This window comes from Heterocephalus glaber, unplaced genomic scaffold (genome assembly GCF_053883595.1).
Source record: "Heterocephalus glaber isolate CG9 unplaced genomic scaffold, H.glaber_assembly_v1.0 deba00001795, whole genome shotgun sequence".
Lineage (NCBI taxonomy): Eukaryota > Metazoa > Chordata > Mammalia > Rodentia > Bathyergidae > Heterocephalus > Heterocephalus glaber.
Window position 1 is genome coordinate 4,703,999 of NW_028258476.1, and position 26,524 is coordinate 4,730,522.

The window sequence follows — 26,524 nt, forward strand, 5'->3', positions numbered from 1 at the left end:
TACACGTTGGGCTTAGTATGCTGCTTGTGCTTAGAAATCGCATTAGTTTAATTATGGGTGTTGTGTGATAGCTGTGAGAATAGAGCTGATGTGTAGGTTGTGGATAAGCCTTTGAGACAGAATGAGATTGCCAAAGGGAAATGGAGTAAGAAAGGGGCATCAGTGCTTTAGAGTATTCTAGAAAAAGAAAAAAGAAAATAAGATGAGCAGACTGAGAAGTGGGAGGGGCTGGGGATGTAGCTCAGTGGTAGAGCACTTGGCTAGTGGGTGTGAAGCCCTGGGTTCAATCCCCACTACCACAACTAAAAATAAATTGAGAGGTCGGAGGAAAAGAAGGAAGTATGCCTCCAGTTAACTTTCCCAGATATGTCCTGAATTCTCATACCTAACACACCTTTCTTCCTGCTGCTCGTGGCTCCTCTGTCTTGCAAACCCCATTCTTATAGCTTTTCCTCATTCTTCATGGCAGGGTTTCTTTGCAAAAACTGGAAAGTAAAAGTAAGAAAAAAAAATACCCTTTTGGGGGTCCATGTTGTATAATTCACAATATGAAACAGTGAAACTACCAAAAATTTACAGTGTGTTACATTTACATAGGTTAGATGTTATCAGCAACAAATATTAAGGCAAAATCATTTTAAAGGAGGAAACTTGTACTGACTGTTGAGAATGAAGAAATAGTGAAAGAAAAGATTCTGAGGACTTAAGTCTTGTTTTCAGGTGGATTTATTGAGTATTTTTCTTACAGCCAAGTGCAAGATCTGTGAGTGGGCATTTGAAAGTGAGCCACTATTTCTCCAGCACATGAAGGACACTCATAAGCCTGGAGAGATGCCTTATGTTTGTCAGGTATTGATTGCCTTTTACTCCAGGAAGTTTTAGCCATTTTGCTTTCAGGCTGAATATAAAGAATCCACTAATGAGCATTATTTAGGTACCTACTACACACATTCAGTTTGGCAGTTGTGAAGAGATAATAGAAAAAATAATACAAAGTTTCTGTCCTTAGGATTTTCCATGAAGGTGAAAAAAAAAAAAAGAAGAACATAACCACAGGTGTAATACTTTGCCAGGGAAGATGTGCATGCTCTAAGAGCGTGTCTGTCTCTTGAACTTGCTCTTTGGAGATAGACAGAGAAAGCTTTATTCCCTAGTTGTAGAATAATACTGTTCTCAGACTCACCTGCTCTTCTCTATATTTTATCTAAAGTCACAGCTAAATTTATCACAAGGATAGACCTGCGTTTCAAAGTTAGAAACTAATTTTCTGTGAGCTAATTTAAACGTTTCTTAAACCTTGGTTGTTCACTCTTACCCTTCTTTTCCCCTGTGTGTGACCCAGGTGTGCCAGTATCGCTCCTCACTCTACTCGGAGGTAGATGTCCATTTCCGGATGATCCACGAGGACACTCGGCATCTGCTCTGTCCTTATTGCCTGAAGGTCTTCAAAAATGGCAATGCATTCCAACAGCACTACATGAGGCACCAGGTACCAGGCACCATGCAGTTCCTGTATTCTCATTTGTTTTAATTTACGGATGTTGAGGCCCAAGGCTTAACTAGGAAAATAATTTTGGTAGAGAAGATAATATACACATTTGCCATATGCCATGCAGTAAGATAGAGTGGTAAACAGTAGAAGTATGAAGACTGTTAGGGTGAAGTACAGGGTATGGAAAGGCATGTACTTTGCAAGCCCAGTGGGGCTTCCAGAAGTAATACTTCAGAAGGATAAAAAAGAACGAGTCAGATAAAATGGAACAGAAGAACAGTGTGCCTGAGTCATAGAATGAGATTATGAATGTTCCAGAAATTGAGAAAGATTTAGTCTGGATTGTAGGTACAAGGTAGGGATTGGAAGTTAGGACAGGGCACAGGGGATCTTGAAAGCCATGAAAAAGTCATTGGGAAGGCATAAATGGGGTGTAAGCCCTGGAGTGATATGTCTGGATGTGTTTTAGTTATGGTTTACACTGGCTGCCCTGAGGAGAATGGGTTAGAGGAGAATATGACCGGAATGTAGGGAGACTAACCACAAGGCTTTTTCAGTAGCTTAGGTGGGAGATGATAGTGGATATTGGCTTTTAAGATAAAGAAAAAGAGGGCAGAGTTGAAAGCTACTGAGAAGATACGTTATATTGATGATTTAGAGGTGGATTAGGTAGAAGTAGCCAGGGATCAGTTAAGAATAATGCCTGAGATTCTGTCTTTAGATGAATGCTGGGACTACTAGCTGAGGTAGAAGAACTAGAGAAAGAATACTTGGGAGAGGAGGATTGTGCTTTAGATATTCTGAGTTAGCACAGTGTCTGTGAACGTCAATTGCAGCTGTTGGGTAACAGGGCAGAAGCCGAGGAGAAAAGTCTGGGTTGAGAATGAGGTCAAAGCTTAGGACCCTTGAAGTATAAAGCCAGACCATGGTCCTAGAGGGAACCAGGAGAGTCTTGGTATTAAGGAAGCTGAGGAGATGAAAGTATTTTGAAGAAAAGGAAGGTGTCAAAATAGAAACTTAGAGGCAGATCTTTAATTTAGCAACATTGACAAGAGCCATTTCATTGGTCAATAGAGTGGAAGTCATTTTAATAAGAGAAATGAGAAGGAAGGAAGTAGAGAACACTTATTTGAAACCTTTGTTTAATGAAAGGGAGAACAAACGGTGGTAGATCCAGAGGTCAGAAGTAATGGGTGAATTTTGTGGTGGTGTTTTGTCGTATTTTGTTTGTAAGATAGAATAGATATGACCTTGTTAGAAAGTTCTGGAAAGGTGCTCCTTGAGAAGAGTGAAGGTGTTTCAGAGAAAACACAAAGTGGAGAAGTAGTTGGGTGCGTGTGTGCTCGGCCTTCCTTCATGTATACACAGTGTGCGTGCTGTGCTTGGCAGCACCCTCTGCTCACACCCTGCTCTGCACAGTCGTAGCTGCTGGGGCACCACAGATCCATTTCCAGGTAACATGGGAACTGTCATCTCTAACTCGGCCTGATGTTACATTCTCTTGCTGTCCTAGCGGAGAACATCATAGATATGAATGAGTCCTAGTTTTAAGGACTGAATTCAGTACAAGGCAGACTTAATTCTCAAAATGGTCCACAAGGAAACATCCTGTATATACTACTGTGTTACAAGGAAAACAACAAGATATAGACAATATCATTGTGCTAAAAACAAAATGGAGGCAGTGATTAGTATGAATGTTATGTTACATGGTCACGTGCTTAGACTGTAATGCTTAGGAAACTAGTAACACCTGTTTCTGTGGAAAGGGACTGAGAGTCAACTAAAGGCAAACTAACAACATGAAAGAGTACAGGGTAAAAAGTATGAATTATTTTTGTTTTTTTATGATATACATATTAGTGTCTTTAAAAAAAAAAACCAAGAAGAATCAGGAATAGGTAGCACTGTCTGCACGGTGTGAGGAGAAAGCAGGGCCAGTAAAGCTTTCAGTACTGGTCCAGACTGAGGAGTCAAAAGGGCTGGCGGGCGGACCTGCTCAGCCTGACCTTCCTTTGGGAGTTTGAGAGATGATGCTTCTTGATGGTAGTTTTCTTGTATATTCCTTTCTTACTTGCTTAAATTATCAACACGAAGGTGGAAAATGATGTATTTGACATTGACCTTAGAGAAGAAAATTTATGGAAATTTTTAAGAGATTCTTGTCTCCTTTTTTTCCCCCTTCAGAAGAGAAATGTTTACCACTGCAATAAATGCCGTCTGCAGTTTCTCTTTGCCAAGGACAAAATTGAACACAAGCTTCAGCACCATAAAACCTTCCGCAAACCCAAGCAGCTAGAAGGCTTGAAACCAGGCACCAAGGTAAAGAGATTGCTGAAGTTGCTTCTACAGACCCAGGGAAGGGAGGCAAAGAGATTTTCAGTATTCTGAAGTTGACTGTTCCTTCCCTTGACTCTCAGGTGACAATCCGGGCTTCCCGAGGGCAGCCACGAACTGTTCCTATATCCTCCAGTGATACGCCTCCCAGCGCCTTGCAGGAGGCAGCGCCACTGACCTCCTCAACGGACCCTCTGCCTGTCTTCCTTTATCCCCCTGTCCAACGCAACATCCAGAAGAGAGCTGTTAGGAAAATGTCAGCGCTTTCTTCTCATTGCTGGGTGGTGGGGACTGATGGGCAGGATTATTCCTGATAGTGAAATTGGATAGCCTTTTAGCGGGGCTGATGTTCTAAAATTCCTAGTTTGAAGATACCTGAGGCAGTAATAAGAATTTTTCTTTTCTTTTTTGGACAGGAGTGTCATGGGTCGGCAAACATGTCTGGAGTGCAGCTTTGAGATCCCAGATTTCCCAAATCATTTCCCTACTTATGTACATTGCTCTCTGTGTCGCTATAGCACCTGCTGCTCTCGAGCTTATGCCAACCACATGATCAAGTAAGTCGTGATTCAGGTCGTATTTCTACTTGATTATCTGCAACTCCTTTCACTCCCTGCCTCCCTCTTAGTTTATATCCTCCTTCAGCCCTTAGAGTTGTTTGCCCATTTCTCTTAGTAGATAAAGAGGCCAAACCCATGTTGATTTGGCTTTGATGATCTGTGCTCCAATTCCCTAGGACTTCACTACTCTGAGTGATTCCCCCTCAGACCTACTGCATCAGAATGTGAATGATAATAGATCCTCAAGTGATTTCGTGTACATAACTAAAGTTTAACAAGCATAGTAAAGGCATTGGATATGGTGGGCCATGCCTGTAATTCCAGCTATTTGGGAGGCTGAGGCGGAGGGTCACAGGAGGCAGGAGGACGTTCAATACCTTGTCTCAAAATTTAAAAGCGGGAGCATGGTGATAAGAAAGTTGGCTTGGTTTAAGATGAGGGTAGGTTGGAGGGGCATCTCTTGCTGGACATTGTCATTAGCTGGTGATATCAAGGTTAGCCAGCGGAACATAACAACTGACTCCACTTGTTTTTTGTCTTTCTCAGCAATCATGTTCCACGGAAGAGCCCCAAGTATTTGGCATTATTTAAAAATTCTGTGAGGTAATGAAAAACTTATTAGTACTCTTAATTTTTCAAGTTTTTATGATAAGTCCTTTTGGCTATTTTGTGGGTGTGGTTATGTGAATTAATTTGAAAAAGAGGAGGAAGGGAGCCTGAGGAAGGGAGCCTCTTTTTCTTTTCTTTATTCTTTTTTTTTTTGGTACCGGTGATCAAACTCGGGTCCTTGCGCTTACTCAGCAGGCAGCAAAACCACTGAGCTAAATCCCCGGCCCTTCCTTTTCTTTATTAAGCCCAAAGTTTAGCTTGCCCTGGTGTCAGTGCAGTGTTTGTGTTATGTACTCCTGTTTTTGGTACCGGGGATCAAACTTGGTGTCAGGTAAAAGGGCCGAAGACCAAGACCAGACCAGGCCACAACAAGCCTTTATTAGGGGGATAGATCTGCCGGGCTGTCTCTGAACAAAGGAGAGCCAAAGCTATATGGCTGGGGCAGGGAGAGTCTTTTATAGAGACTGGGGTGGGGTTTGTAGGGGCAGAGGTGGGGTTGAGTGAGGTAGTGACTTAGGGAATGGAGGAGCCCATGATGTCACTAGGTGGTAGGAGGTGAGCGAGTATTAGGTTACTTTCTAGGCGGGAACAGGGGCATGCTGGGAAGAAGGGTTTATTCTTTGGTGGGAGCAGCCATCTTGGCATGACATCACACAGGGGATGGGTCAAGGCACCATAGGAAGAGGGCAGCTACTATACATAATAGCTGCTGAGGTGGTGGGAGACCTATCACTCGGGTCCTTGTGCTTGCTGTGTTATGTACTCTTGACTTTCTCTCTTAGTGGAATCAAGCTGGCCTGCACTTCCTGCACCTTTGTTACCTCTGTGGGCGATGCCATGGCCAAGCATTTGGTATTCAACCCCTCTCACAGATCTAGCAGCATCCTGCCACGGGGTAAGTAGGAGAGACGGAGGTCACAGGGGAGCAAAAATACGTCGTGCTATGAATCTGGAGCATCCTTCTCTGGCCTCGCCAGTCCCTTTTAGATATACTACACCAAATTGGAAACATTCAGACCTGAAGTTTAGAGAGGAAAGTTGGCCCTGGGAAGAGTGTGATTTTGTGTAGTAGTTGAAATCCAAGGACCCAGTCCTTGGAGAGCTTCACTGAGCTAACACTTTTTTCTGTTATCTCTTTCTCAGGGCTCACTTGGATGTCTCATTCAAGGTAATGAAAGCTCATGTCATAATTTCTGCTCTGCAGTGTGTTTACTCTTCTTATTACTGCCTCTGTCATTTTAGTTTCTTTATTTAGCTCATCTTTCTCCTCTCTGCTCCCCACCCTTCAGGTATGGACAGGCCCATGACCGAGGGCATGACCGGAACCTGAAGAACATGTGTCCCCCTTCCTTCTTTTCCCCCAGCAAAGCTGCCACTGTGAAGCCTGTGGGCGGCACCCCAGCTGAACCTGAAGAGCCCCCTGTCCCCATGGCCCAGGCACTCCCGTCACCAGCCTCAACCGCAACCCCCCCACCAACCCCCACTCACCCCCAGCCCTTGGCCCTTCCACCCTTGGCCACAGAGGTGGCTGAGTGTCTGAATGTTGATGACCAGGATGAAGGGAGCCCAATCACCCAGGAACCCGAGGCAGCATCAGGTGGTGGAGGTGGCAGTGGGGCTGGCAAGAAGGAGCAGCTGTCTGTGAAGAAGCTGCGAGTAGTACTGTTTGCCCTGTGCTGCAACACGGAACAAGCAGCCGAACATTTCCGAAACCCCCAGCGACGAATCCGGCGTTGGCTTCGTCGCTTCCAGGCCTCTCAGGGGGAGAATCTAGAGGGCAAGTATCTCAGCTTTGAGGCAGAAGAGAAACTGGCTGAGTGGGTGCTGACTCAGCGAGAGCAACAGCTGCCTGTAAACGAGGAGACCTTGTTTCAGAAGGCCACCAAAATAGGACGTTCTTTGGAGGGGGGGTTTAAGATTTCTTACGAGTGGGCTGTGCGTTTCATGCTGCGGCACCACCTAACTCCCCATGCCCGGCGAGCTGTGGCTCACACTCTGCCAAAAGATGTGGCAGAGAATGCAGGACTCTTCATTGAATTTGTACAGCGACAGATTCACAACCAGGACTTACCCTTGTCTATGATTGTGGCCATTGATGAGGTCTCCTTGTTCCTGGATACAGAGGTACTGAGCAGTGATGACCGCAAGGAGAACGCCCTACAGACAGTGGGCACGGGGGAACCTTGGTGTGATGTAGTGCTGGCCATTCTGGCAGATGGCACCATCCTCCCCACCCTGGTTTTCTACCGAGGACAAATAGATCTGCCTGCTAATGTGCCAGACTCCATATTACTAGAGGTGAAGGAGAGCGGCTACAGTGACGATGAAATCATGGAGCTGTGGTCTACCCGGGTGTGGCAGAAGCACACCGCTTGCCAGCCCAGCAAAGGCATGCTTGTGATGGACTGTCACCGCACTCACCTGTCAGAGGAGGTACTGGCTGTGCTCAGTGCCTCTAGCACTTTGCCTGCCGTGGTGCCGGCAGGCTGTAGCTCCAAAATCCAGCCATTAGACGTATGTATTAAACGAACTGTCAAGAACTTCCTACACAAAAAGTGGAAGGAGCAGGCTCGGGAGATGGCAGACATTGCGTGCGATTCTGAGGTCCTGCTGCAGCTGGTGCTGGTCTGGCTGGGGGAGGTGCTGGGCGTCATCAGGGACTGTCCGGAGCTGGTTCAGCGGTCCTTCCTTGTGGCCAGTGTTCTGCCGGGCCCTGACGGCACCGTCCACTCCCCGACGCGCAATGCTGACATGCAGGAGGAGCTCATCGCCTCCCTGGAGGAGCAGCTGAAGCTGAGTGGGGAACAGTCTGAGGAGCCCTCAGCTTCCACTCCCCGACCCAGGTCGTCTCCCGAAGAGACAGTGGAGCCCGAAAGCCTTCACCAGCTCTTCGAGGGCGAGAGTGAGACGGAGTCCTTCTATGGCTTTGAAGAAGCTGATCTGGATCTGATGGAGATCTGAGTGCTGAAGTCATGAGAACGCGTGAAGTTGGGGGTGGGAAGGGGAGGGAGGGAGAGGGGTTTAGTGAAAGGGGGCACACCAGGTGGGGTACTTGATTTATATTTTTAATTTTATGCCACCACTCCCCCTGACATTGACTTAAATTTCCCTGTGAATTTGTGGATTATTAGGAAAATCAATAGTGGTCACGTCTGAGCCGAGAGCTGGCCCATTGGTCATTCACTTCTGCTAAAAACAGGTTTTTTGCGACTTTTTAAAAAAATTTAAATCACTGTGTTTGGTATTTTTCTGAAAAAAATCAAAAAGAAAAAAAATCCTTTGTGGGCAAATGTTGAATTGTTTTGTTTCCCCTTTTACCTCAATTGTATCATAGTACTGAGTTTTGTTTTACTGTGTGGCCAGTGTCTTTGGGCATGATGCTATCTAATAACCATTGTCAATGTGAGAACATTTCTGAAGACGGGAAAGACAAAAATATGTAGCTCACAAACTGGTTTATTATATATATGGATAAACTTTTTCATTGTGGTCTTAACACTTTTATATAAAAATGAAAATGGAAAAAAACCCCACTGAACTCTCTCTTCCTTCTCCTCTTTCCTTCCATCTCCAGAGATGTTGGTTTCTACAGCAACTCTAGATATAAAATTGTGGCTTTAAAAATGCATGAAACCACCTTTAATCATCCAGAATGATGACTAGATTGGTCTTTTCCTCACTACCCTCCCTCCAACAAAAACATGACAGAAACATTATTTCTTGCACTTGCTGCCCTTGACCCTCTCCCATTCTCACACCGTCCATCACTCCGGACAAAGGATCATACATGTGTCGTTAGCAAGCAGGAGGGGCCAAGCTGACTAAACAGAAGGTAGGGTGGAAAGCATGCACGCTTGCGTCTGCATCCTGCAAGCCCCATCGGGCAGCCCCCGCTTCAGTGACTTCATCCTGAGCAGCGGTCAGCAGCCTGTTCAGAAGACCCAGGCCCTGCAGCACGGGCTTGTGTGAATGCTGAATGCTGAACCGAAGACAGTGACAGATCATTTGTGAATCCTGCTTACCCTATGACTCCTCTTTCTCTTAATGCTTAGAGAAGAATCTGACACAAAAAAACATGGGGTGTGCACAAAGAAAAAAAACATGACTATTTTTCACTGCCAGCTTCAAGGAAAAATTTTTCTACAGTTTGCATGAGGGATTTTTTTTAACAAAAACTTAATGTGCTTATGGTTACCAAAATGTGCTGTACAGAGAGGAGCAGAAAACCAAGTCCACTTTCCCACAGTCATCTGTCCATCCTGAGGCTTCAGCAATCCTTCCACCTCCTGTGAGCCAAGGAGGCCACCGCACAAGCTTGTAAATGGTTAAATCTTTCAAGTGTACACAAATGGAGCAGTTAATAAAATGAGGGAAATGCATTTGTAAACTTTTTTCTAGGTGACCCTGTTCATGGCCTTCACAGACTGGGAGGTGCTCAGGACCTGGTGGGCCTGGTGGCACAGGGGACGTCTGTTGCCACGCAGTCACTCCCAGACCTGTTTTTGTTGTCATTTTTATACACCCAAACACACCACGATAGTGACCTGGAGCAGTCCTCCCAGGACAGTGGCCATCTCTGAACTGCAGCAGCTGGAGACTGAACTAAGGGTCCACCTGGGCACCTTCCCCAGCCTTGTGCCTGATGCTGTTGAGACTGGACTTACAAGTCCTCTGAGAAAGCTCAAGAACGACAGCAGCTGCCGCCGCCAGCCCTCTAGCCATCTCCACAGCAGCCAGTCAGCGGAGTGGGGTCACTGTCCTCTGCATGCTGACTTTCTGGGTGGGAGCAGTTTTTAAAGATCATGACACTAACTGATCAGCTGGGTTTGGGCCAGGAAGTTGTCTTTGTGGACTGCCTGCATGGCTTAGTAGTAGAAGGAAGTTTTTTGGGTTTTTTTTTATAATTCAGTTTAATCAATAAACGTATTTATTGACTATATTCTGTGTCAAGACTGTGGAACTATACCGTGGAAAGCTAATGGTTTGCTTTTGCTTAAATTGTTGCATCCACTAGTTGCTGCCTAATCACTGTCTGGAGGTTTGGAGAGGATATGCATTAGTGTCACTTATGGTGTTCGTATTTAAGATTATAACCATTGCAGGGGCTGAACACGGCTGATAATCAGCTGACTTGAATCTCACAACTACACTTAGGACTTTTTAATGAACACAGTACTTCTTAGAATTCTTGAGTAATTTAGACATTTAGGTTAAATGTTCACATTGCTCAGTGTTCCTGTATGAAAAATGTGGTGTGGGCTGGAGCAGCTACTCCCAGGCGGAGGGTAAAGTCACAGCAGCTGTCTGTCTGAAATAGTGTTGCAGTAAGTCATATCTTCCGTCATAACCAGGAAGCTTACATTCTAGAATTAGGGCACTAATTCTAGGGGAAGTTACAGAAGCCAGTTAGCAGAGTCTGGCTCAGAGAGCTGCCTCTGGGACGTCGTGGGTCAGGAAATTCTGTATCTGGGTAAGAGCCTAAGACTATGGCAAACCTTTTCGAGATTTTGATGATTCAACCACCTGCTGTGGCACACGTGCCATGGGTTCACCACAAGTGGCTTGGGTTCTCTGACCACGAGGGAAGACGGCATTTGGCAGCACAACTGTCTGTATCTATCTATTTTGTATTATTATTTTTTTGTACCAGGGATCAAACTTGGGACCTTGTGCTTTGGAGGCAGATGGCAGAACCAATGAGCTAAATCCCCGGCCCTGTATATATATTTTAGAGATAGTCTCCCTGTGTGGTTCCAGCTTGCCTTGGGCTCACTATGTAGCCCAGGCTGGCCTCAAACTCGCAGCTCTCCTGCCTCAGCTTCCTGAGTGCTGGGATCATAGGTGTGCCCCACTACACCCATGGCAATGTAACTGTCGACATGACCTAGTCAGAAAATAAAACCACTTGGTAAGCACTTTGAAAGACTGCTTTATTTTACAAAAGTCTACCTTTGAACCAGCCAAGTTCAAAGTTATGGGGTGCAACTTCAGTTCTGGATAATGCATCTGTATTTTATTAAAAGCCACTAAAAAAGAAAATTACATTAGCATTAGAAAAATTGTGACACGTAAAGGGATCAATTCCTAAAAGCACCTCTACCCTCCCACCCAAACCCTCTCTATTGAATCTTTCCTCCAGAAAAGCCCAGCTTAGTGCAAGCCAAGGGGTCTCCCAACTCTTCTATACCTGTTTTCTTTATACAGTAATTTTAATTTCAGTCACCTGATCATGTGGGCAATATCCCAGTTGGTCTCAGCAGACAGCGGTCCCTCTATTTCAACACCTTTTTCAGTTACAGTGGCGATTTCAAACTGAAAGAAAACAGCTTTCATTGAAAATGCCTGCTCTCAAATGAGAGTCAAAGGTTAAGCAGTCAGTCTTCCCATCCTCTGAAAACAGGAGTCACATAAGGGAGGCAGTCTGTCCTTCTCATCATACAGACCGACCAACCGGTTTCCAGTAGTCACAGCCTGCCAACTGCGCTCCCAGGAGTTTTACCCTTCACTCACCCGGTTATACGAACGGGCATCTCGATAGTACAGCACGCGCATGCAGCGTTTTACCAGCTCGCGGGCCTCAGTCTGGCTCAGCACTGGCTGCTTCTCCAGAACTTCTCGAAGCAGAGGCTAGGGAGATGGGAAGAATTATCTGGCTGATAAAGTGTCTGACCCACAGAGTAAATGAGTGAAAAGATGATTTCTATTTATTGTTTCACTGAAATGCTAATGCTTCCCCTTGTGAAGGGGAAGTTCTGGAGCAGTGGTGGTGAACCTACGGCACGCATGCCACGGTGGGCTGCTGGCATCACTGAAAGCTCTAAGAGGTTCACCATCACTGTTCTAGGGCATCCACTCTGCCCCTGTCTGTTGACTCCAGCCAGCCACCTTGCCACTGGAATATAAGCACCAACAATCCCAGCCTCCTGATACAAAGAAAACCAACCAAAATAGGGACCTCAGCCTGTCCCTCATCAGAATTCCCGGGGCACAAAAAGCAACCACCAACCACCTATTTCTTCTCCCCTCCCCAACCTCTAGTCCCACTTCCTACCTGAGCCAAGTATGCACCATAACCAGTGGCCAGCGAAGGGGCTTCGTAGGCTACACCAAGCATGTCCACGTAACCGAGGAAGCTAACAGGACACAGTGGGTCAAAAAATTCCTTTAAGCTTACATTTCTTAGCTGAAGAATGGGATGAGGGGGTCTGAGAAAGGGATTCACTGGGGAGAAGAGACAAGACAGGCTGGGTGGTTAAGGAAGGAAGTCATTGTGTTCGTGTATCAACCTCTCTCCATCTGCACAGCCTCCAATGATCATAGTGTTCCACAGGGGGTTCATCTTCGAGCGCCGGCTGTACATGGCCCTGGTCAGCCACGAATGAATAGCTCTAGGGCTATAGCTGTGTCCGTCTCCCAACAACTCCTCGTCAATCCTTCAAGGGAATTGGTTGTGAGAAAAGGGTGACAATGGAAGTCAAGATCTCCACCCACCCCAAAAGAAGATAGCACAACTACTTTGTTGTAAATATATTTTCAACATCCACCAATTCTCTCAACCCGCTGCTGCAGCCTCAACTCCTCCCATCCGATCCAAGGGAATAAAACACTGGAGCTCCTCTTTCCCATTTCCTACTACTACCCCATGCTCCAGGCGACTCACACCATCTGGCCGAGAACCTGCTTCAAGTACTGGAAGTCAGCATAGTCTCCAGAGGCACCCAGCATGGTGCTGTCGTTGACTCGCATAATGCGAGAGATGTTACGGAAACGAGCCAGGGAGCCGTAGGAGCCCAGCATGTCGGCTGCGATCACCACTCCGCCGTCGAACTTGACGCCGAGAACCGAGGTCCCGGTCACCATGGGGTTCCTGAAGAGGGAGAGGGTTAGGGCTCTGGCGGCAGGAGGAGCCGGGCAGAGCCTGCGCTCTTTCCGAGTCTGGGCTCCATTTCCCACCCTCTCTGGGTCCCCCCAGAGATCCGCACACCCCGGGCCTCCGCCGGGGCGCCCCTGCCCCCGTGGCTCGCGCCTCCCGCCCCACAGCCCCGCTCAAGACCCTGCCAGCCGGACCGCGCGCCGCGGCCCTTCGCCCTGCTCCGCCAAGGCGCGAAAACTTACAAGGTCCGCGTGACGGGATCCCCGTGGAGTGCGGACGCTGGATCCAAGAAGGAAGCGGGAGTGGACGGGACGCGGTAAAACTGTCCTGGGGCCGGACCCCCGGCCCAGTGCCCACCCCGCGACTCCAAAAGCGCTTCCATCTTAGTCACGGTGGAAGAAATGAAAGCTGTTGTCCCAGCGGAAGCGGAAGTGATCCTTCAGTGTTACACTTTTCTTCTTCCTGAAAGCCACTTTCAGAAGCCATGTTGATGAGGTCATATCCGAAGGTACCATTGTCCTGAATAGCGAATGAGATGTAGCAGCCTTTTATCCACAAGGTTTTTAAATTTGGGGGGGGGGGGGGATCGGGGATCGAACTCGGGTCCTTGAGCTTGCGCAGCAGGCAGCGAAACCACTGAGCTAAATCCCCGGCCCCTAAAGTTTTTAAATTTTGATGTAGTCCTATTGTGTGTGTGTGTGTGTGTGTGTGTGTGTGTGTGTGTGTGTGTGTGTGTGTGTGTGTGTTTTGGCCATACTTTCAGTGTCATAGCTAAGAAATCATTGTCAAATACAATGTCACAAAACTTTCTGCCTGTTTTCTTCTAAGAGTTTTTTAGTTTTAGTTCTTATGTTTTATTTTTATATATGGTGTAAGATAAGGATAAAATTTCATTCTTTTGCATGTGACCATCATTTATTGAAAGAAAAACTGTCCTTTTCCCCCATGTAATGGTTTTTGCCTCCTTGTAGAATGATCATATCTGGGAGAGTTTATTCTGGGCTTTCTATTCAATTCCATTGGCCTATATGTCTTTACAACAGTGTCACCATTTCAGTTACTGTAGATTTATGCTAAATTTTTGAACGTGTTAGACCTCACATGACTGTTCTTCAAAATTGCTTTGATAAAAGTGTCTTTTCAAAATTTTAATTTTGTCAAATATTTCCTTTGGCATAAATTGGCAAATATTTTCTTTTTGGAACTTTAAGGATGTAATTTAATTTCTTCTGACTTCCATTGTTTTGTTATTTGTACTATTGTTTCTTTGAAGGTAAATGGGATTTTTTTGTTTGTCTTGTGATACTGGGGATCGAACCTGGGCCCTTTGTGTTGAGCTACATTCTCAGCCCTTTTTATTTTTTACTTTGAGACAGGGTCTCACTAAGCACCCAGGCTGAACTCTCATTTGTGAGTCTCCTGCTTCAGCTTCCCTTCCTCTGCCCAGAATGGTTACAGGCATTCACCACTATGCCCACCTATGTTTTGTTTCGTTTTAATCTGAATTCTCTCAATAGGTTTACTAATGTTACTAGGATATGGTAAGCCATGATCTTTTTCTTTCTTTTTTTTTTTTTTGCAAGAGGGGGGCATGGTTTTATTTATATTTACCGAACCTGCTTTTGCTGACATTCTTGAATCTGTGGGCTAAATATCTTTTATCAGTTTTGGAAAATTCTCAGCCACTGTGTCTTTTTGGGGGGGTGGGTACTGGGGATCGAACTCAGGACCTTGTGCTTGCAAGGCAGGTGGTTGAACCACTGAGCTAAATCCCCAGCCCAACTGTCTCTTTGAACATTGCTTTTGTCCAATATTTTCTCTTCTCGCTTTCTTTCTTTTTTTCTCCTTTTTTCCTTTTTGGTACCAGAAACTGAACTCAGGACCTTGCGCTTACCAGACAGGTGCTGTGCTGCTGAGCTACATCCCTGGCCTTCTTCTCTCCCTCTGAGACTTCAATTGTGTCTGTGCTAGATATTTGGTAAAGCAGCCATGTTTCCTGCTTTCTTTTTTTCTCATTCTTTTTTATATCTGCCTCAATTGGGGAATTTTCTGCTGACTTATATTCACGTTCACTAATCTTATGCTCTGCTGTATCTATTCTGCTGCTAAATTCATATACTGAGTTCTTAATTTCAGATTTTATATTTTTTTCAGCTCTCAAATTCCTAATTGGTCTTTTTACAGATTGCAATTTTCTGTTTAAATTCTTCATATTTTCATATATATATGGCAATCGTTTTCTCTATTTTCTTTAACATGATGATTCTAGATTTCTTTTTTTCAGTGCCAGAAATTAAACATGGCCTTAGGCATATGAGGCAAGTTCTCTACCACTGAGCTACATCCCCGACCCCTATTTTTACACTCTTAAATGCTAACTCTAATAAAGGTCCTACTCAACTTATGATACTTTGGCTTACAAATTGTATTAGTCAGCTTTCTCTTTGCTTACACATAATACTCAGCACTTACAACTTAAAGATGTTTATTTTGCTAATGGTTTCAGTCTGTGATTGGCTGGCTCCCAGGCAAGGACATTGTGGCAGAGGGTGTAGTAGACCAAGACTGCTTAGTTCACAAGGGCTTACAGGTGTGCACCACCATGCCTGATGGTTTTCTCTAGTTCTGTGAAGAATGCTGTTGATATTTTGATTGGGATTGCGTTAAACCTATATATCAGTTTTTGAAATAAGGCTATTTTGATAATACAGTGGTACCTTGGTTCATGAACTTAATTCTTTGCATGATTCTGGTCGCAAACTGAATGGGACAAAAACTGAATCAAATTTCCCCATAAGGTCAACTTAATCATTGAACTTAACCATTGAATTTGATTCAGTTCTTGTTCCCTTTGGTTTGTAACCAGAATCAGGAAAGGATTAAATTAGAGCTAAGGTACCACTGTAGTTCTCTTTTTCGGTTGGATCCTTGTCTGGTTTTGGAATCGGGGTAATGCTAGCTTCCAGGAATGACTTGGGAAGTCCTTCTTCCCTTTCAGTTTCATTAAAGAGTTTGAGAAGAATTGGTGTTAGATCTTCCCTGAAGTTCTTGTAGAATTTAGTGGTGAATCGTTGGGATCCAGGCTTTTCTTAGTTGGTAAGTTTTTACTAGTACTTCAATTTCATTACCTGTTATTCGATTATTTGCCATTTTTATATCTTCTTGGTTCAGTTTTGGTAATTCATATCTATTTAGGAGTCTATCCATTTCTTCTAAATTCTCCAATTTATTGGAGTACAGGTTTCAGAGTAGTTATAATAATCTTCTGGATTTCAGTGTTGTGCCTTGTTATTTCTTCTTTTTAATTTCTTATTGCATTAATATGAGTCTTTCCTTTTTTGGGTATGATTGCTAAGGGTTTGTCTGTTTGGTTTATTCTTTTTTTTTTTTGTACTGGGGATCGAACTCAGGATCTTGCGCTTGCAAGGCAGACAGTGGCACCACTGAGCTAAATCCCTGGCCCTTTTGGTTTATTCTTTTGAAAAATCAGCTCTTCAATTCATTGATTCTTTGTATATTTTTAGCCTCAATTTCATTAATTTCTACACTGATCTCTATAATTTCCTTCCTTGTACTGGTTTGGATTTGGATTGTTCTTATTTTTGTAGGACCTTGAAGTGCATCATTAGATTATTTATTCATTAGATTATTTATTTGGGCTCAGTCTGTTTTTCTGATGTGGGCATTCACAGCTATAAACTTCTGTTTTAGGACTGCTTTCTTTGTATCCCCTAGGTTCTGGTATGTTTTACTGGCATTATCATTTGATTTTAGGAACTGACTAGTTTCTTTTTTGATTTTTTTCTGGGACCTGTTGATTAAGAGTGTATTATTTGGGGGCCAGGGATTTAGCTTAGTGGTTCCATCACCTGCCTCACAAGCGCAAGGTCCCAAGTTTGATCCCTGGTACCCCCCCCAAAAAAGTGTATTGTTTAATTTCTATGTATTAGTGTAGTTTCTGTGACTTCTTTTGTCATTGATTTCTAGTTTCATTGCACTATGATATGATAATATACACAGTATTATTCTGATCCTTTTGGATTTACTTAAATATGCTTTATTGGCTACTATGTGGTCTATTTTTGGCAAAAGTTTCATGTGCTGCTGAGAAGAATGTGTATTCTGTTGTGGGGTGGAGCACTTTGTAGATATCTATCAAGTCCATTTGTTCAAAGGTTTGGTTCACTCCACTTGTGATAGTGGAGTATTGAGGTTTCCCACTATACTTGTGTTGTTTATTTGATTTAATTTTTTATGTCCACCAGTGTGGTTTTTTAAAAATTAAGTTGATTGTGTCAGTGTTTGGTGCATATATGTTTGTAATTATTATATCTTCCCATTGAATTATTTCCTTAACCAATATGTAGGGACTTTCTTTGCCTCTTCTGATCAGTTTTGGATTAGAGTCCATTTGGAAAATAGGATAGCCCCTCCTGCTTGTTTTGGGGCTCCTGTTGCATGGAATATTGTTTTTACATCCTTTGATTTTTTTAGTCTATGAATTTCTTTTTGCTTTAAGTGTGTTTCTTATATAGCATACCATTGGATTTTGTTTCTTGATCCATTTTGCCAGTCTGTGTCTTTTGATGGGGGAATTAAGACCATTCACATTGAGAGTTATTCATGTCATTGCATTATTTCCCTATTGATATCCTTTTTTTCTCCCTTGCTCTTCCTACCTCATGTATCATTCTACTAGACACTGATTCAACACTCTCTGGGAATACGGTGGGCACTGCACTGGGTTTCTTCTCCAACTTTAGGCTGTCATAAAGCAGTTACTTCTCTCCTTTCTTTTGCAGAGATGTCTCACTGTTTGCCCTGGCTGGCCTTGAACTCTTGGGCACAAGCTATTCTCCTACCTCAGCCTCCAGAGTAAGAGGAACAACAGGCCCAAGCCACTCCACCTGGCTGTAGTTGTATATTTCTATCAGGAGATTGCACTCAACTTCCAGGAAGATGGCAGTGTGTGGTGAGCAGCAGAAAGAGCTTCTCGGAGATTTGTTGTCCTGTTGATATAGAGGTAATAGGTATAACTCCCAGACCTGCTAGATATACAGAATCTGAGTTTGTGTTCTCTAAAATCGAAGAATGGATTCTAGGAACAACAGAGGTTAAGAGTGGGAAGAATTTATTGAGAGAAACATAGCTTCTGTCTAAGAGAGTCAGAAGGGGACACAGAAAGTGGGTAGCCTGGGACCTTATTTCCCAGGGGGTTTTTATGGAGCAAAGCCATGAGGTGAGGCGGGTTCGAAGTGGGACAAAACTATAGTCAACTAGTAAGATTACAAGTACAATCATTTAGGTAATATTGATCCAATGGGAAATCACAAGGTGAGACAAAACGATGATCAACCAGTAAGATTATGACAATTATAGGCGCTTAGGTAATATTGATTAAATAGGGATTAAATGGAGAAGCAAGTCATGTAGCAAGCATAGAAGGATTTTCAGTCAGGCACCTTTCTTGGAAGGGGTGGGTAAGATCTTGGTCCCCAACCCAGGTGACTGATACCTATTTAGAAGATCAATCGGGCTGGGGATTTAGCTCAGTGGTTCTCCCGCCTGCTGCACAAGCGCAAGGACCTGAGTTCAATCCCTGGTACCAAAAAAAGAAAAAAAAAAGAAGATCAATCACTGCTATTCATCCTTAGGGGAAGCTAGGTGTGGTAGTTTTTACAATGCTGGCCTTCAGTGAATGTGTCTTGATTGTCTTCCATGTTGGCTTCTCCCAGGACAGCCCTGTCTAACTGCCTACAAGACATCTAAGTAGCTTACCTATCTACAATACTGACACTGGAATATAGCAGCGTGAGGAGGAGGAGGAGGGAAGTGGGTGTCCCTGGGACTCAAGAAGGATCTAAGGCGAGAATTGAAGTCTACAGGAAGAGTGAAGAGAGAGACTTTAACGAAGAGGAGGGAGATACCAAGCAGTGCTCTCTCACAGAGCCCAGACTCTCAGTGAGGGAACAGCAGAGTGAACCTCCAGACACATGGTGACTGCTGGCAACCCCATAGGCCTCCACAGAGAAATGCACCAGTGGACCAGAGCAGTGGATACACCAGATTGCAGCAGCTGGTGAGTTATCCAGGTTCAGACCTCTACCAGGAGGAGGGGGTGATTGGCTGGTAGCTGTCATGGAGAAGGGCCAGTTGAGTTTGGAACTCAGAACAGCTGTTGGCAGACTCCATCTAGTGGCTCCCAGTGCCTCAGTGTGGGTGCTGAGTTCAAGTCAGCAGGAGGTCAGGGAGAGGAGTTCAAGATGACAGGAGACACATAGACTGTTTAGGCTCAAGGAATCTGGTCCCAGCCTCATAGCCAGAAAACTGGCCTGAACTTCAGAGGAACTAAAGGGGCAGGCTGGCCGGGCTTATCCACTACCCCACCACGAAGCTGCAGCTAGCTTGCTGGGATTAATCAATTTGGCTCTAGACTCTGTTTGCCCACATTGCCTAAAAGTCACAGGAGAGATATACCTTGAATTGGATGTTTTGGGGTTTTTTTTCTTTTTTCTTTTTCTTTTTTTCCCCCCTCCTTTCTAGTTCTTATTTTGTTTTGTTTTGTTTTTCTTGTTTCAACACAGTTTCTAGTTTGTTGTTGTTGTTGTTCTGTTCTTGTTTTAATTTTTCCTTCTCTTTTTCCCACCTGTCCGCTTCACCAGTTTACTAAAGTTTGTCCTCCACCCCGGCTTCTGATCTCTTCCTTTTCTTCTATTTCTGTTTTTTATCCCCCTAACCCCTTTTTTTTCTTTCTTTTTAAAAATTCTTTTCTTCTCTTTTTTCCCCCTAACACCTTTTAAATCTTCTCCCCTAAGGGTAAAATTGCCATATTAAGGGCCACAGTTTGCCATTTTCTAGGTTGTATTTGATGCTATTGTTATTGTTAATTGTACTACATTAGCCAAAGTGATACAATTGTGCTAATCAGTTGTTCTTCCTGGTATACCAAGACTGAGATTGCCTAAGGGTCTTAAAAAAATAAATAAAAACCTCTAGGCCAGTGCCAGAGAACTGGCTGCTGGGCCAAGTAGGCAGAAACTTCTCACCCCCAATAATCTGAAGAGGCAGGATCCTGCAACAGACTCAAAATCCAAAAGCCAGCTACACCTGGAAGACACTTCTGAGAAGTAGCGATTTCTAAGGGTTCTGAATACTGGCAGTAAAGCTACTCTCCATAAGCAGTTTACAAGCATCAACTCAGGAATCAAGTTTTAAAAAGAAGTAGAAAGTGAGAAGACACTTAAACAAGATGTAGCCCCTACAGACTTTCAGTTCACTAAAGGTGAACCCCAGGGGGAATGAGGTGGAACAACCTGAAACCCACCCACTTGGACTCTCTGAAGAGGTAACAGGAGAAGTAACAAAGAAGATAAACAAAGGCTCTAGAAAAAACCAAAGCAATAATCAAAGAAATAATTTCCCAGATAACCTCAGAGATGGTGGGCCGAATGAAAGACATGCTTAGTGACTCTAGAGCAGATAAAGATTTAAAAAAATAGAGGAGCTCAGGAACATGCTGGAAACCATGAATGCCCAGCATAGGAAAGAAATGGAGTCCATGAAACAGATTCAAAAAGATATCCAGGAGATTAAAAACTCCTTTGAGGGCCAGGGATTTAGCTCAGTGGTTTCGCTGCCTGCTGCGCAAGGGCAAGGACCAGAGTTCGATCCCCGGTACCAAAAAAAAAAAAACAAACTCCTTTGAAAGTATACACAGGAGAATGAGCCAATGTGAGGACAGAATATCAGATATAGAAGACAGGATTGCAGTTAGTGACCATGAAAAGAGATTTCTTAAAAATAGCAAAGGACTATGAGAAATCAATCCAGCAGCTTCTAGAGGATGCAAAGACATAAGATTGATTGGAGTCAGTAAAAAAGCAAGAGATAGCACAAATGACATAAAAACCTGTTCTCAGAAGTAAGGGCAGAAAACTTACCAAGCAGAGAAAAACAATTTGACATACAGATAAGTGAGGCATATAGGACTCCAATTAGCCATGATAAAAAAAAAAATCTTCCCCAAGGCAAGTAATAGTTAGGATTCCAGAAATTCAACACAAGGACAAAATATTAAAAGCTGTCAGAGAAAAGAAACAAATCACCCTAAAGGAAAGCCCATCAGAATTCCAGCAGGCTTCTTAACACAAACCCTCATGTCAAGGAGAGCTTGAAGTGAAATATTTCAAGCCCTAAAGGAAAACAACCTCCAGCACAGATTGATGCACCCTGTAAAACTATCCTTCAAAATTGATGGAGAGGGCTGGGGACTTAGCTCATGAGCACAGCACCTGCCTGGCAAGTGCAAGGTCCTGAGTTTGATCCCCAGTACAAAAAAAAAAAAAAATTGATGGAGAAATAACATGACAAAGAACACCTGAAGAAATTCATGACTACCAAACCAGCACCCCAAAGTGTTCTGAAGCATATTCTAGAAAGAGACAGTAAGGCTGACAACTCCATGAGCCCCAACAGAATGAATCTATTAGGCAAAGCAAGAAATTAAACAGAAAAGGAAAGAAGGAAGCCAACAGCAGGAAAATAACATGACAGAGATAAGACAATACATATCAGTTATAACCATCAGTGTTAATGGTCTCAATTCACCAATCAAAAGAAACAGACTGACTGAACGGATCAAGAAGCAAGATCCAACAATAAGCTGCATACAAGAAACACATTTAATTCAAAAATAAATTTGTAGACTGAAAGCCAAGGGATGGAAAACAATATTCCTTGCAACCGGAACCCAGAAAAAAGGAGGGGTAGCTATTCTATTTGGATTTCAAGCCAAGACTGATTAAGAAAGACAAAGAAGGTCACTATATCCTGGAAAAGGGAACAATCCAAGAGGAAGAGGTAATGATCCTAAATATATATGCACCAAATACCAGCACACCCAACTATATAAAACAAATATTAATGGACATGAAAGATCATATATGCCCTAATACAGTTGTAACGGGGGATTTCAATACCCCACTGTCACAAATCAACTAGACAAAAAATCAACAATGAAATATTAGAATTGAACCAAACTTTTGAACAAATGGACTTAGTAGATGTCTACAGAGTGTTCCACCCCACAACATCAGAATACACATTCCTCTCAGCTGCACATGGGACTGTCTCCAAAATAGATCATATACCAACTCATCAAACATGCTTAAGTAAATGCAAAGGAATTGAAATTATCCCAAGCATATTATCAGACCATAGCACAATGAAACTGGAAATCAACGGCAAAAGAAACTACAAGAATTTCATAAACACATGGAAATTAAATAACACTCTCCTGAAGAACCAATGGGTCACAGATGAAATTAAAGAAGAAATCAGACAATTTCCACAATTAAATGGTAATGACAATAAAACATACCAGAACTTATGGGATGCAATGAAAGCAGTTCTTTGAGGGAAATTTTTTTTTTTTCTTTGGTACCAGGGATTGAACTCAGGTCCTTGTGCTTGTGAGGCATTGTGCTTGAAATGATTTGTAGAATTCAGCAGTCAGGGTATCTTGTCTTGTGCTGTTGTTGGTTGGGAGACTTCACTGATTCAAACTTGACTATTGACCTGTGCAGGTTTTCTGGGTCGTGTGGTTGTTTAAGTAGGTATGTGAATGAATTTATGTGGTGTAGCTTTTCTGACTGGCTGATGTGCAGTTGTTCAGAATGGTCCCTAGTGGTCCTTTGCATTTTGGTCCTCTCTGTTGTAATGTCTCCAGGATCCCCATTGGTTCTGCCGTAGAACCAAGAGTCCCTGGAGTAACAGTGATGGTGACATCACCAGCACTTGGGCAGGGCTCATCCACTGACACAGTGCAGAGTGGGAGGGGAGATGCGGTTGGTGTCAGGATGGGGGTGGAGGCAGAGGAGCAGCCCTGGACATCGACATCGTCAGCAGGGCTGTCTTACGACTGAGACAGAAACAAATACTCCAGCCGGACTAGTTCTACTTTACAGTGGCCTTTTCCTGCTTTTACACCCTGATTGGAACAGCGTATTATTTGGCTTTCCTGTGTCCCTAGCCGTTTCATCTTAGAAATGTCCATCTCCGTAATCTCATGAATTCCTTATTAGACATACACTTCCATTTTGTTCTTCTGAAAACCCTGACATAGGCCTTGCTTCCAAGAAGTGGGGTGTTGCTCTAATACCCAAGAATGTGGCAGCACCATGGAGGCTGGGTAATGGGGACAGGCAGGAAGAAGTTCTTCAGGTGCAAGCTAGAAATATATGCAATGAATTGTGAACGTGTGAGGTCACAGAATGAAATGAATGTGATGGGACACTGTAGGGACAGCAGTCCTTCTGCGACATGTGCGAGGTCTAGTTCTAATATTCTGTGAAAGATACAACTTCTAGTGACAAAATTGGTTATTTATTGAAGGAGACAGACTAGGAAGGTGTTGAGTGAATGGCCTGGCTCTTCCTGGGTGCTTAGGGTAAAATATGAAAGGAGAGGGATGAATTGAAGAAAAGCATTCTTAAATAAAAATGTTCCTGGGCCGGGGATTTAGCTCAGTGGTTCCGCCCCGTCTTGCAAGCGCAAGGACCCGAGTTCGATCCCCGGTACCAAAAAATAAAAATAAAAAAATAAAAAATAAATAAAAATGTTCCATCACAGAGGACTCACTCCCTGGTGGGCTACATAGATGACCAGCAGGTGGCCACCAGTGACCCCCCTGCACACACCCTGTCATTTCTTCTCTGCAGAACAGCCTAGACTGTCAGTCAACCCCGCAGGGCTGGACCTGGCCACAGGAAAGTCTCTGCACATTCTGCCCCACCTTTCAGGAAGTGAATTCTCTTCCGGCCCAAAGACAAAGACTGGGACAAATGGGGGTGTGGGAGCAGAAGGCTTCTCTCAGCAATAGGGACATTGCTTTTGCACCATTTATTCATCCTGTCTCCCCGAAGCATCAGGGAGTAGTACATGTTTTTGTCCTAAAGTAACTCCAACCTGGATAAGAAGCTCTAATCTGAACCCCCATGCTTCCCAGCAGCCATCTGCTCCAGCAGCAGCTTCCTTTCTGCTTTCCCTGGGTTGTCTTTCCTGCCACAACAGCCACCTTCCAACATGCCAAAACCTTCCAGTTCTGGCAAGGAAGGAGGAGATGATGTATTATTTATATCACCAACCTGCGAGATCTTTACCGGAAAATATTCTCCAATGTCATTCCCACAGAGAAGCTGCTGCCCACATGTGACTGGTGAGCATTTCACCCAAGGCCAGAGCAAGGCGGGAATGAACTCCCAGTATCATTTCATTTAGGAGTCATCTGTAAGTGAATAATCAAAGCAATATAAAATACCTTTTTCTTTAAAAGATCGATAGCTTTTCTAACACAACATTGTTTTGTCACTGTGTAATAATGCAAAGGATTCTTTCTGTTGTGTTCTCTGTTTCTGAGATTTTTTTTGTTTGTTGTTGTTTTTTTTTGGTACCGGGGATTGAACTCAGGTCCTCGTGCTTGCGCAGCAGGTGGCAGAACCACTGAGCTAAATCCCCAGCCCTGTTTCTGAGATGTTAAAATGTAGCTGCTGAAGTGTTTTCAGTTCCAGAGGGTCCTGCTTTTCCTCACTAGCCAGACATGGCTGTAGGTACCAACACAAACAGAAAGGAAGGACGCGTGAGAGAACCACATGTAAAATACACAAAGGGACAAACCAGACAAACACAGACTGCAGAACACCCCGCAGGAAAAACCCCTCGGCAACCTCAAGTAAATGACAAAGAGGGAGAATCACAGGAAAAAAGAAAATAAAAAGGAAACTGTAGATGAAAGTAGACCCTTCAAACACGTAAGACTATACATTTTATTTATTTATTTTAGATTTAAAACAAACTAAGTTAACAAAAGAGGAATGCGTCATGGGCTTGGGTAGGTGAATGTTAAGTGGTAAAAGCCAGAATTCACGGGACCCTGGTGTCATGAATCTTTGCCAAATTCTTCCTCACAAATTTCCTCACGCTCCTGGTTTTCATGAACAGTCAAAAAATTTAATTTCATGAAATTCAAAACAGCCAATGTGGACACTAGGAAGGACTTCTCACTTTCTGGGAAAGGAGTGCCTATCAGGGACAGAGACATTTTCTGAGTTTGGGAGGTGACAAGTTTGTCTTAACAGAAATGGCCAGCAACGTGTTCTGGACCAAACCATGAGGCTAAGTGGCCCCGATCTGTGGATGTGACTCAGACCAGCAGTCCTGGAGACCAGCTGCCCTCGGGCTGCCACAGAGGTGGACTGCAGGGTCAGTGGCTCAACAAATCCCCATGCCTCTGACTCAAACCAACTCATTTCCAGGGGAGGAGGAAACCACCGCCCCATGAGAGCCCATACACATGGGCCTGAGGATGCTGGACACACGCTGCCTGCGGCGCACACCGCGTTCCACCAGGGAGGAAGGTGAGAGTTGCACGGCCACGGCCTCCACCCAACGTGGCCTTCTCTGACCTTGCTGCAAGGTACTCCGCATCTGTCAAGGCTCCCAGGGAAATCCAGGTGGCAGGAGAGCAGAGGAACTTGGCTGGACCCGTGGAGTCTCACAGGAGCTAGGTACCTTGGTGAAGGCCCAGGGTTAGTGAGAGCCTGCGACTGCCACCCACTCCCTGAGCCTGCTGGCAAGGTGCTTGGCCCTCTGGCACCACTGAGCTAGCCATTCCCGCTGTGTGTCAGGGACAGCTTCTGTGAGGAGGTACCTGAGGTGTTGACAGTGGAAGATGTACCCATCTCTCCTTCTCTGCAGCCGCTTCCTTAATCTCTGGGCCAGTGCTTGCTCCCCACTTTGAAGAGAAAGATGTAAATTGCTACCCCAGGACAGAGGAGAAAAATGTAGTTAGAACTCAGTGAGAACTGACAGACATTTCTAGGAGAGACTCCTGCTAAGGCCATCAAAAGACAATTTTGGGACATTCTGGGCAACTGTGCATCAATTTCTTGAATGTGAATGGCCTCTATGCTGTGAAATCCCTGCCAGTCACCTGAGGGGAAGTGCGTCCTCGCAGGAGGGACTCACCCTCCCGAGTTACCATACCCGGGAGGACGGGTGTGAGGAGGGAGATCAGGAAATGCCCTGACACTGACCCACACCAACTACAAGTCTCAGGGGAAGTCACAGCCTTTCTGAGAGGACCAGGGCATGGCTGGGTGGGGCAATGAACTGTGATGTCAGCAGTGCATGTTTCCATGGCAGCCTGAATGTGAACACATTCTCCTTTGCTCAGGGACCAACTCCATGTCTTACCTGCCCTCCTCATTAACTATGGTACAGGTTTCATGCATTATTGGGTCATCGTTCTGGTCTCTATTATATCCTGCAAATTCAGAAATGTCCAATCAGACATGGAGTATCTCTGGGACACAGTGATATGAACATTTATGCACCATATTAGAAGAAACTGACAGACTTGTAGTGAGTGGCCCCATACTTTGTCTTTAAAGAAACTATCTGGCTTGGTTTTATCATCCTTCAGAAGAATATCTTTGACCTGGTGAATTGCCATCGTGGCCTCTTCTGGGCAGAAGTGGGATACAGTTATAAAGCCTTCTTCCCAGGATACCATAACATTGCCCAGATTCCCAGCAGACATTTCCTAGTGTGTCCTTCCTAATTCCACAGGCTGGTGCAGTCACAGTACTGCATGTT

At 44.3% G+C, this 26,524-nt stretch overlaps 3 protein-coding genes and 1 long non-coding RNA gene across 13 annotated transcripts in view; 2 read left to right on the forward strand and 2 right to left on the reverse strand.

Annotated features, from left to right (window-relative positions):
- The window catches only part of Pogz (pogo transposable element derived with ZNF domain), a 56,606-nt gene extending 46,669 nt beyond the window's left edge, over nt 1–9,937 (forward strand). For all 5 annotated transcript variants that reach the window (XM_004854068.4, XM_004854070.4, XM_087203316.1 and 2 more), the window contains 9 exons: nt 749–849; nt 1,343–1,489; nt 3,680–3,814; nt 3,913–4,085; nt 4,246–4,386; nt 4,936–4,992; nt 5,781–5,893; nt 6,142–6,166; nt 6,288–9,937. In XM_004854068.4, coding sequence (XP_004854125.1) covers nt 749–849; nt 1,343–1,489; nt 3,680–3,814; nt 3,913–4,085; nt 4,246–4,386; nt 4,936–4,992; nt 5,781–5,893; nt 6,142–6,166; nt 6,288–7,959 — 2,564 coding nt within the window. In that variant the 3' untranslated portion in view covers nt 7,960–9,937. The remainder of the gene's footprint in view (nt 1–748; nt 850–1,342; nt 1,490–3,679; nt 3,815–3,912; nt 4,086–4,245; nt 4,387–4,935; nt 4,993–5,780; nt 5,894–6,141; nt 6,167–6,287) is intronic.
- Nucleotides 9,938–10,907: 970 nt separating this feature from the next.
- Nucleotides 10,908–13,312, reverse strand: Psmb4 (proteasome 20S subunit beta 4). 2 transcript variants are annotated; one of them, XM_004854066.3, is made up of 7 exons: nt 13,114–13,312; nt 12,659–12,865; nt 12,285–12,431; nt 12,050–12,131; nt 11,509–11,625; nt 11,222–11,310; nt 10,908–11,024 (listed from the first exon to the last, which is right to left on the reverse strand). In XM_004854066.3, the coding sequence occupies exons 1-7, from the start codon at nt 13,251–13,253 to the stop codon at nt 11,015–11,017; spliced, it is 792 nt and encodes a 263-aa protein (XP_004854123.1). In that variant the 5' UTR covers nt 13,254–13,312; the 3' UTR covers nt 10,908–11,014. The 2 variants fall into 2 exon arrangements, with proteins under 2 accessions (XP_004854123.1, XP_087059465.1); XM_087203339.1 differs by lacking the exon at nt 10,908–11,024 and having other exon boundaries at nt 11,218–11,310.
- Nucleotides 13,313–13,341: 29 nt separating this feature from the next.
- Nucleotides 13,342–26,290, forward strand: LOC110351024 (uncharacterized). 3 transcript variants are annotated; one of them, XR_015448115.1, is made up of 5 exons: nt 13,342–13,430; nt 17,674–17,894; nt 18,607–18,950; nt 23,590–25,434; nt 25,574–26,290. It is a non-coding gene; the product is annotated as an uncharacterized LOC110351024 (long non-coding RNA). The 3 variants fall into 3 exon arrangements; XR_002398042.2 differs by having other exon boundaries at nt 13,343–13,430; nt 18,607–25,434; XR_015448116.1 differs by having other exon boundaries at nt 13,343–13,430; nt 17,674–17,843; nt 18,607–25,434.
- Nucleotides 24,680–26,524, reverse strand: part of LOC110351023 (uncharacterized) — a 48,583-nt gene continuing 46,738 nt past the window's right edge. For 2 of the 3 annotated variants that reach the window (XM_087203313.1, XM_087203315.1), the window contains 3 exons: nt 26,123–26,192; nt 25,574–25,685; nt 24,680–25,434 (listed from right to left, as the gene is read on the reverse strand). In XM_087203313.1, the coding sequence (XP_087059439.1) occupies nt 24,928–25,434; nt 25,574–25,685; nt 26,123–26,192 (689 nt within the window). In that variant the 3' untranslated portion in view covers nt 24,680–24,927. Of the gene's footprint in view, nt 25,686–26,122; nt 26,193–26,524 lie in introns of all 3 variants that reach the window. The other variant, XM_087203314.1, reaches the window with a different exon arrangement.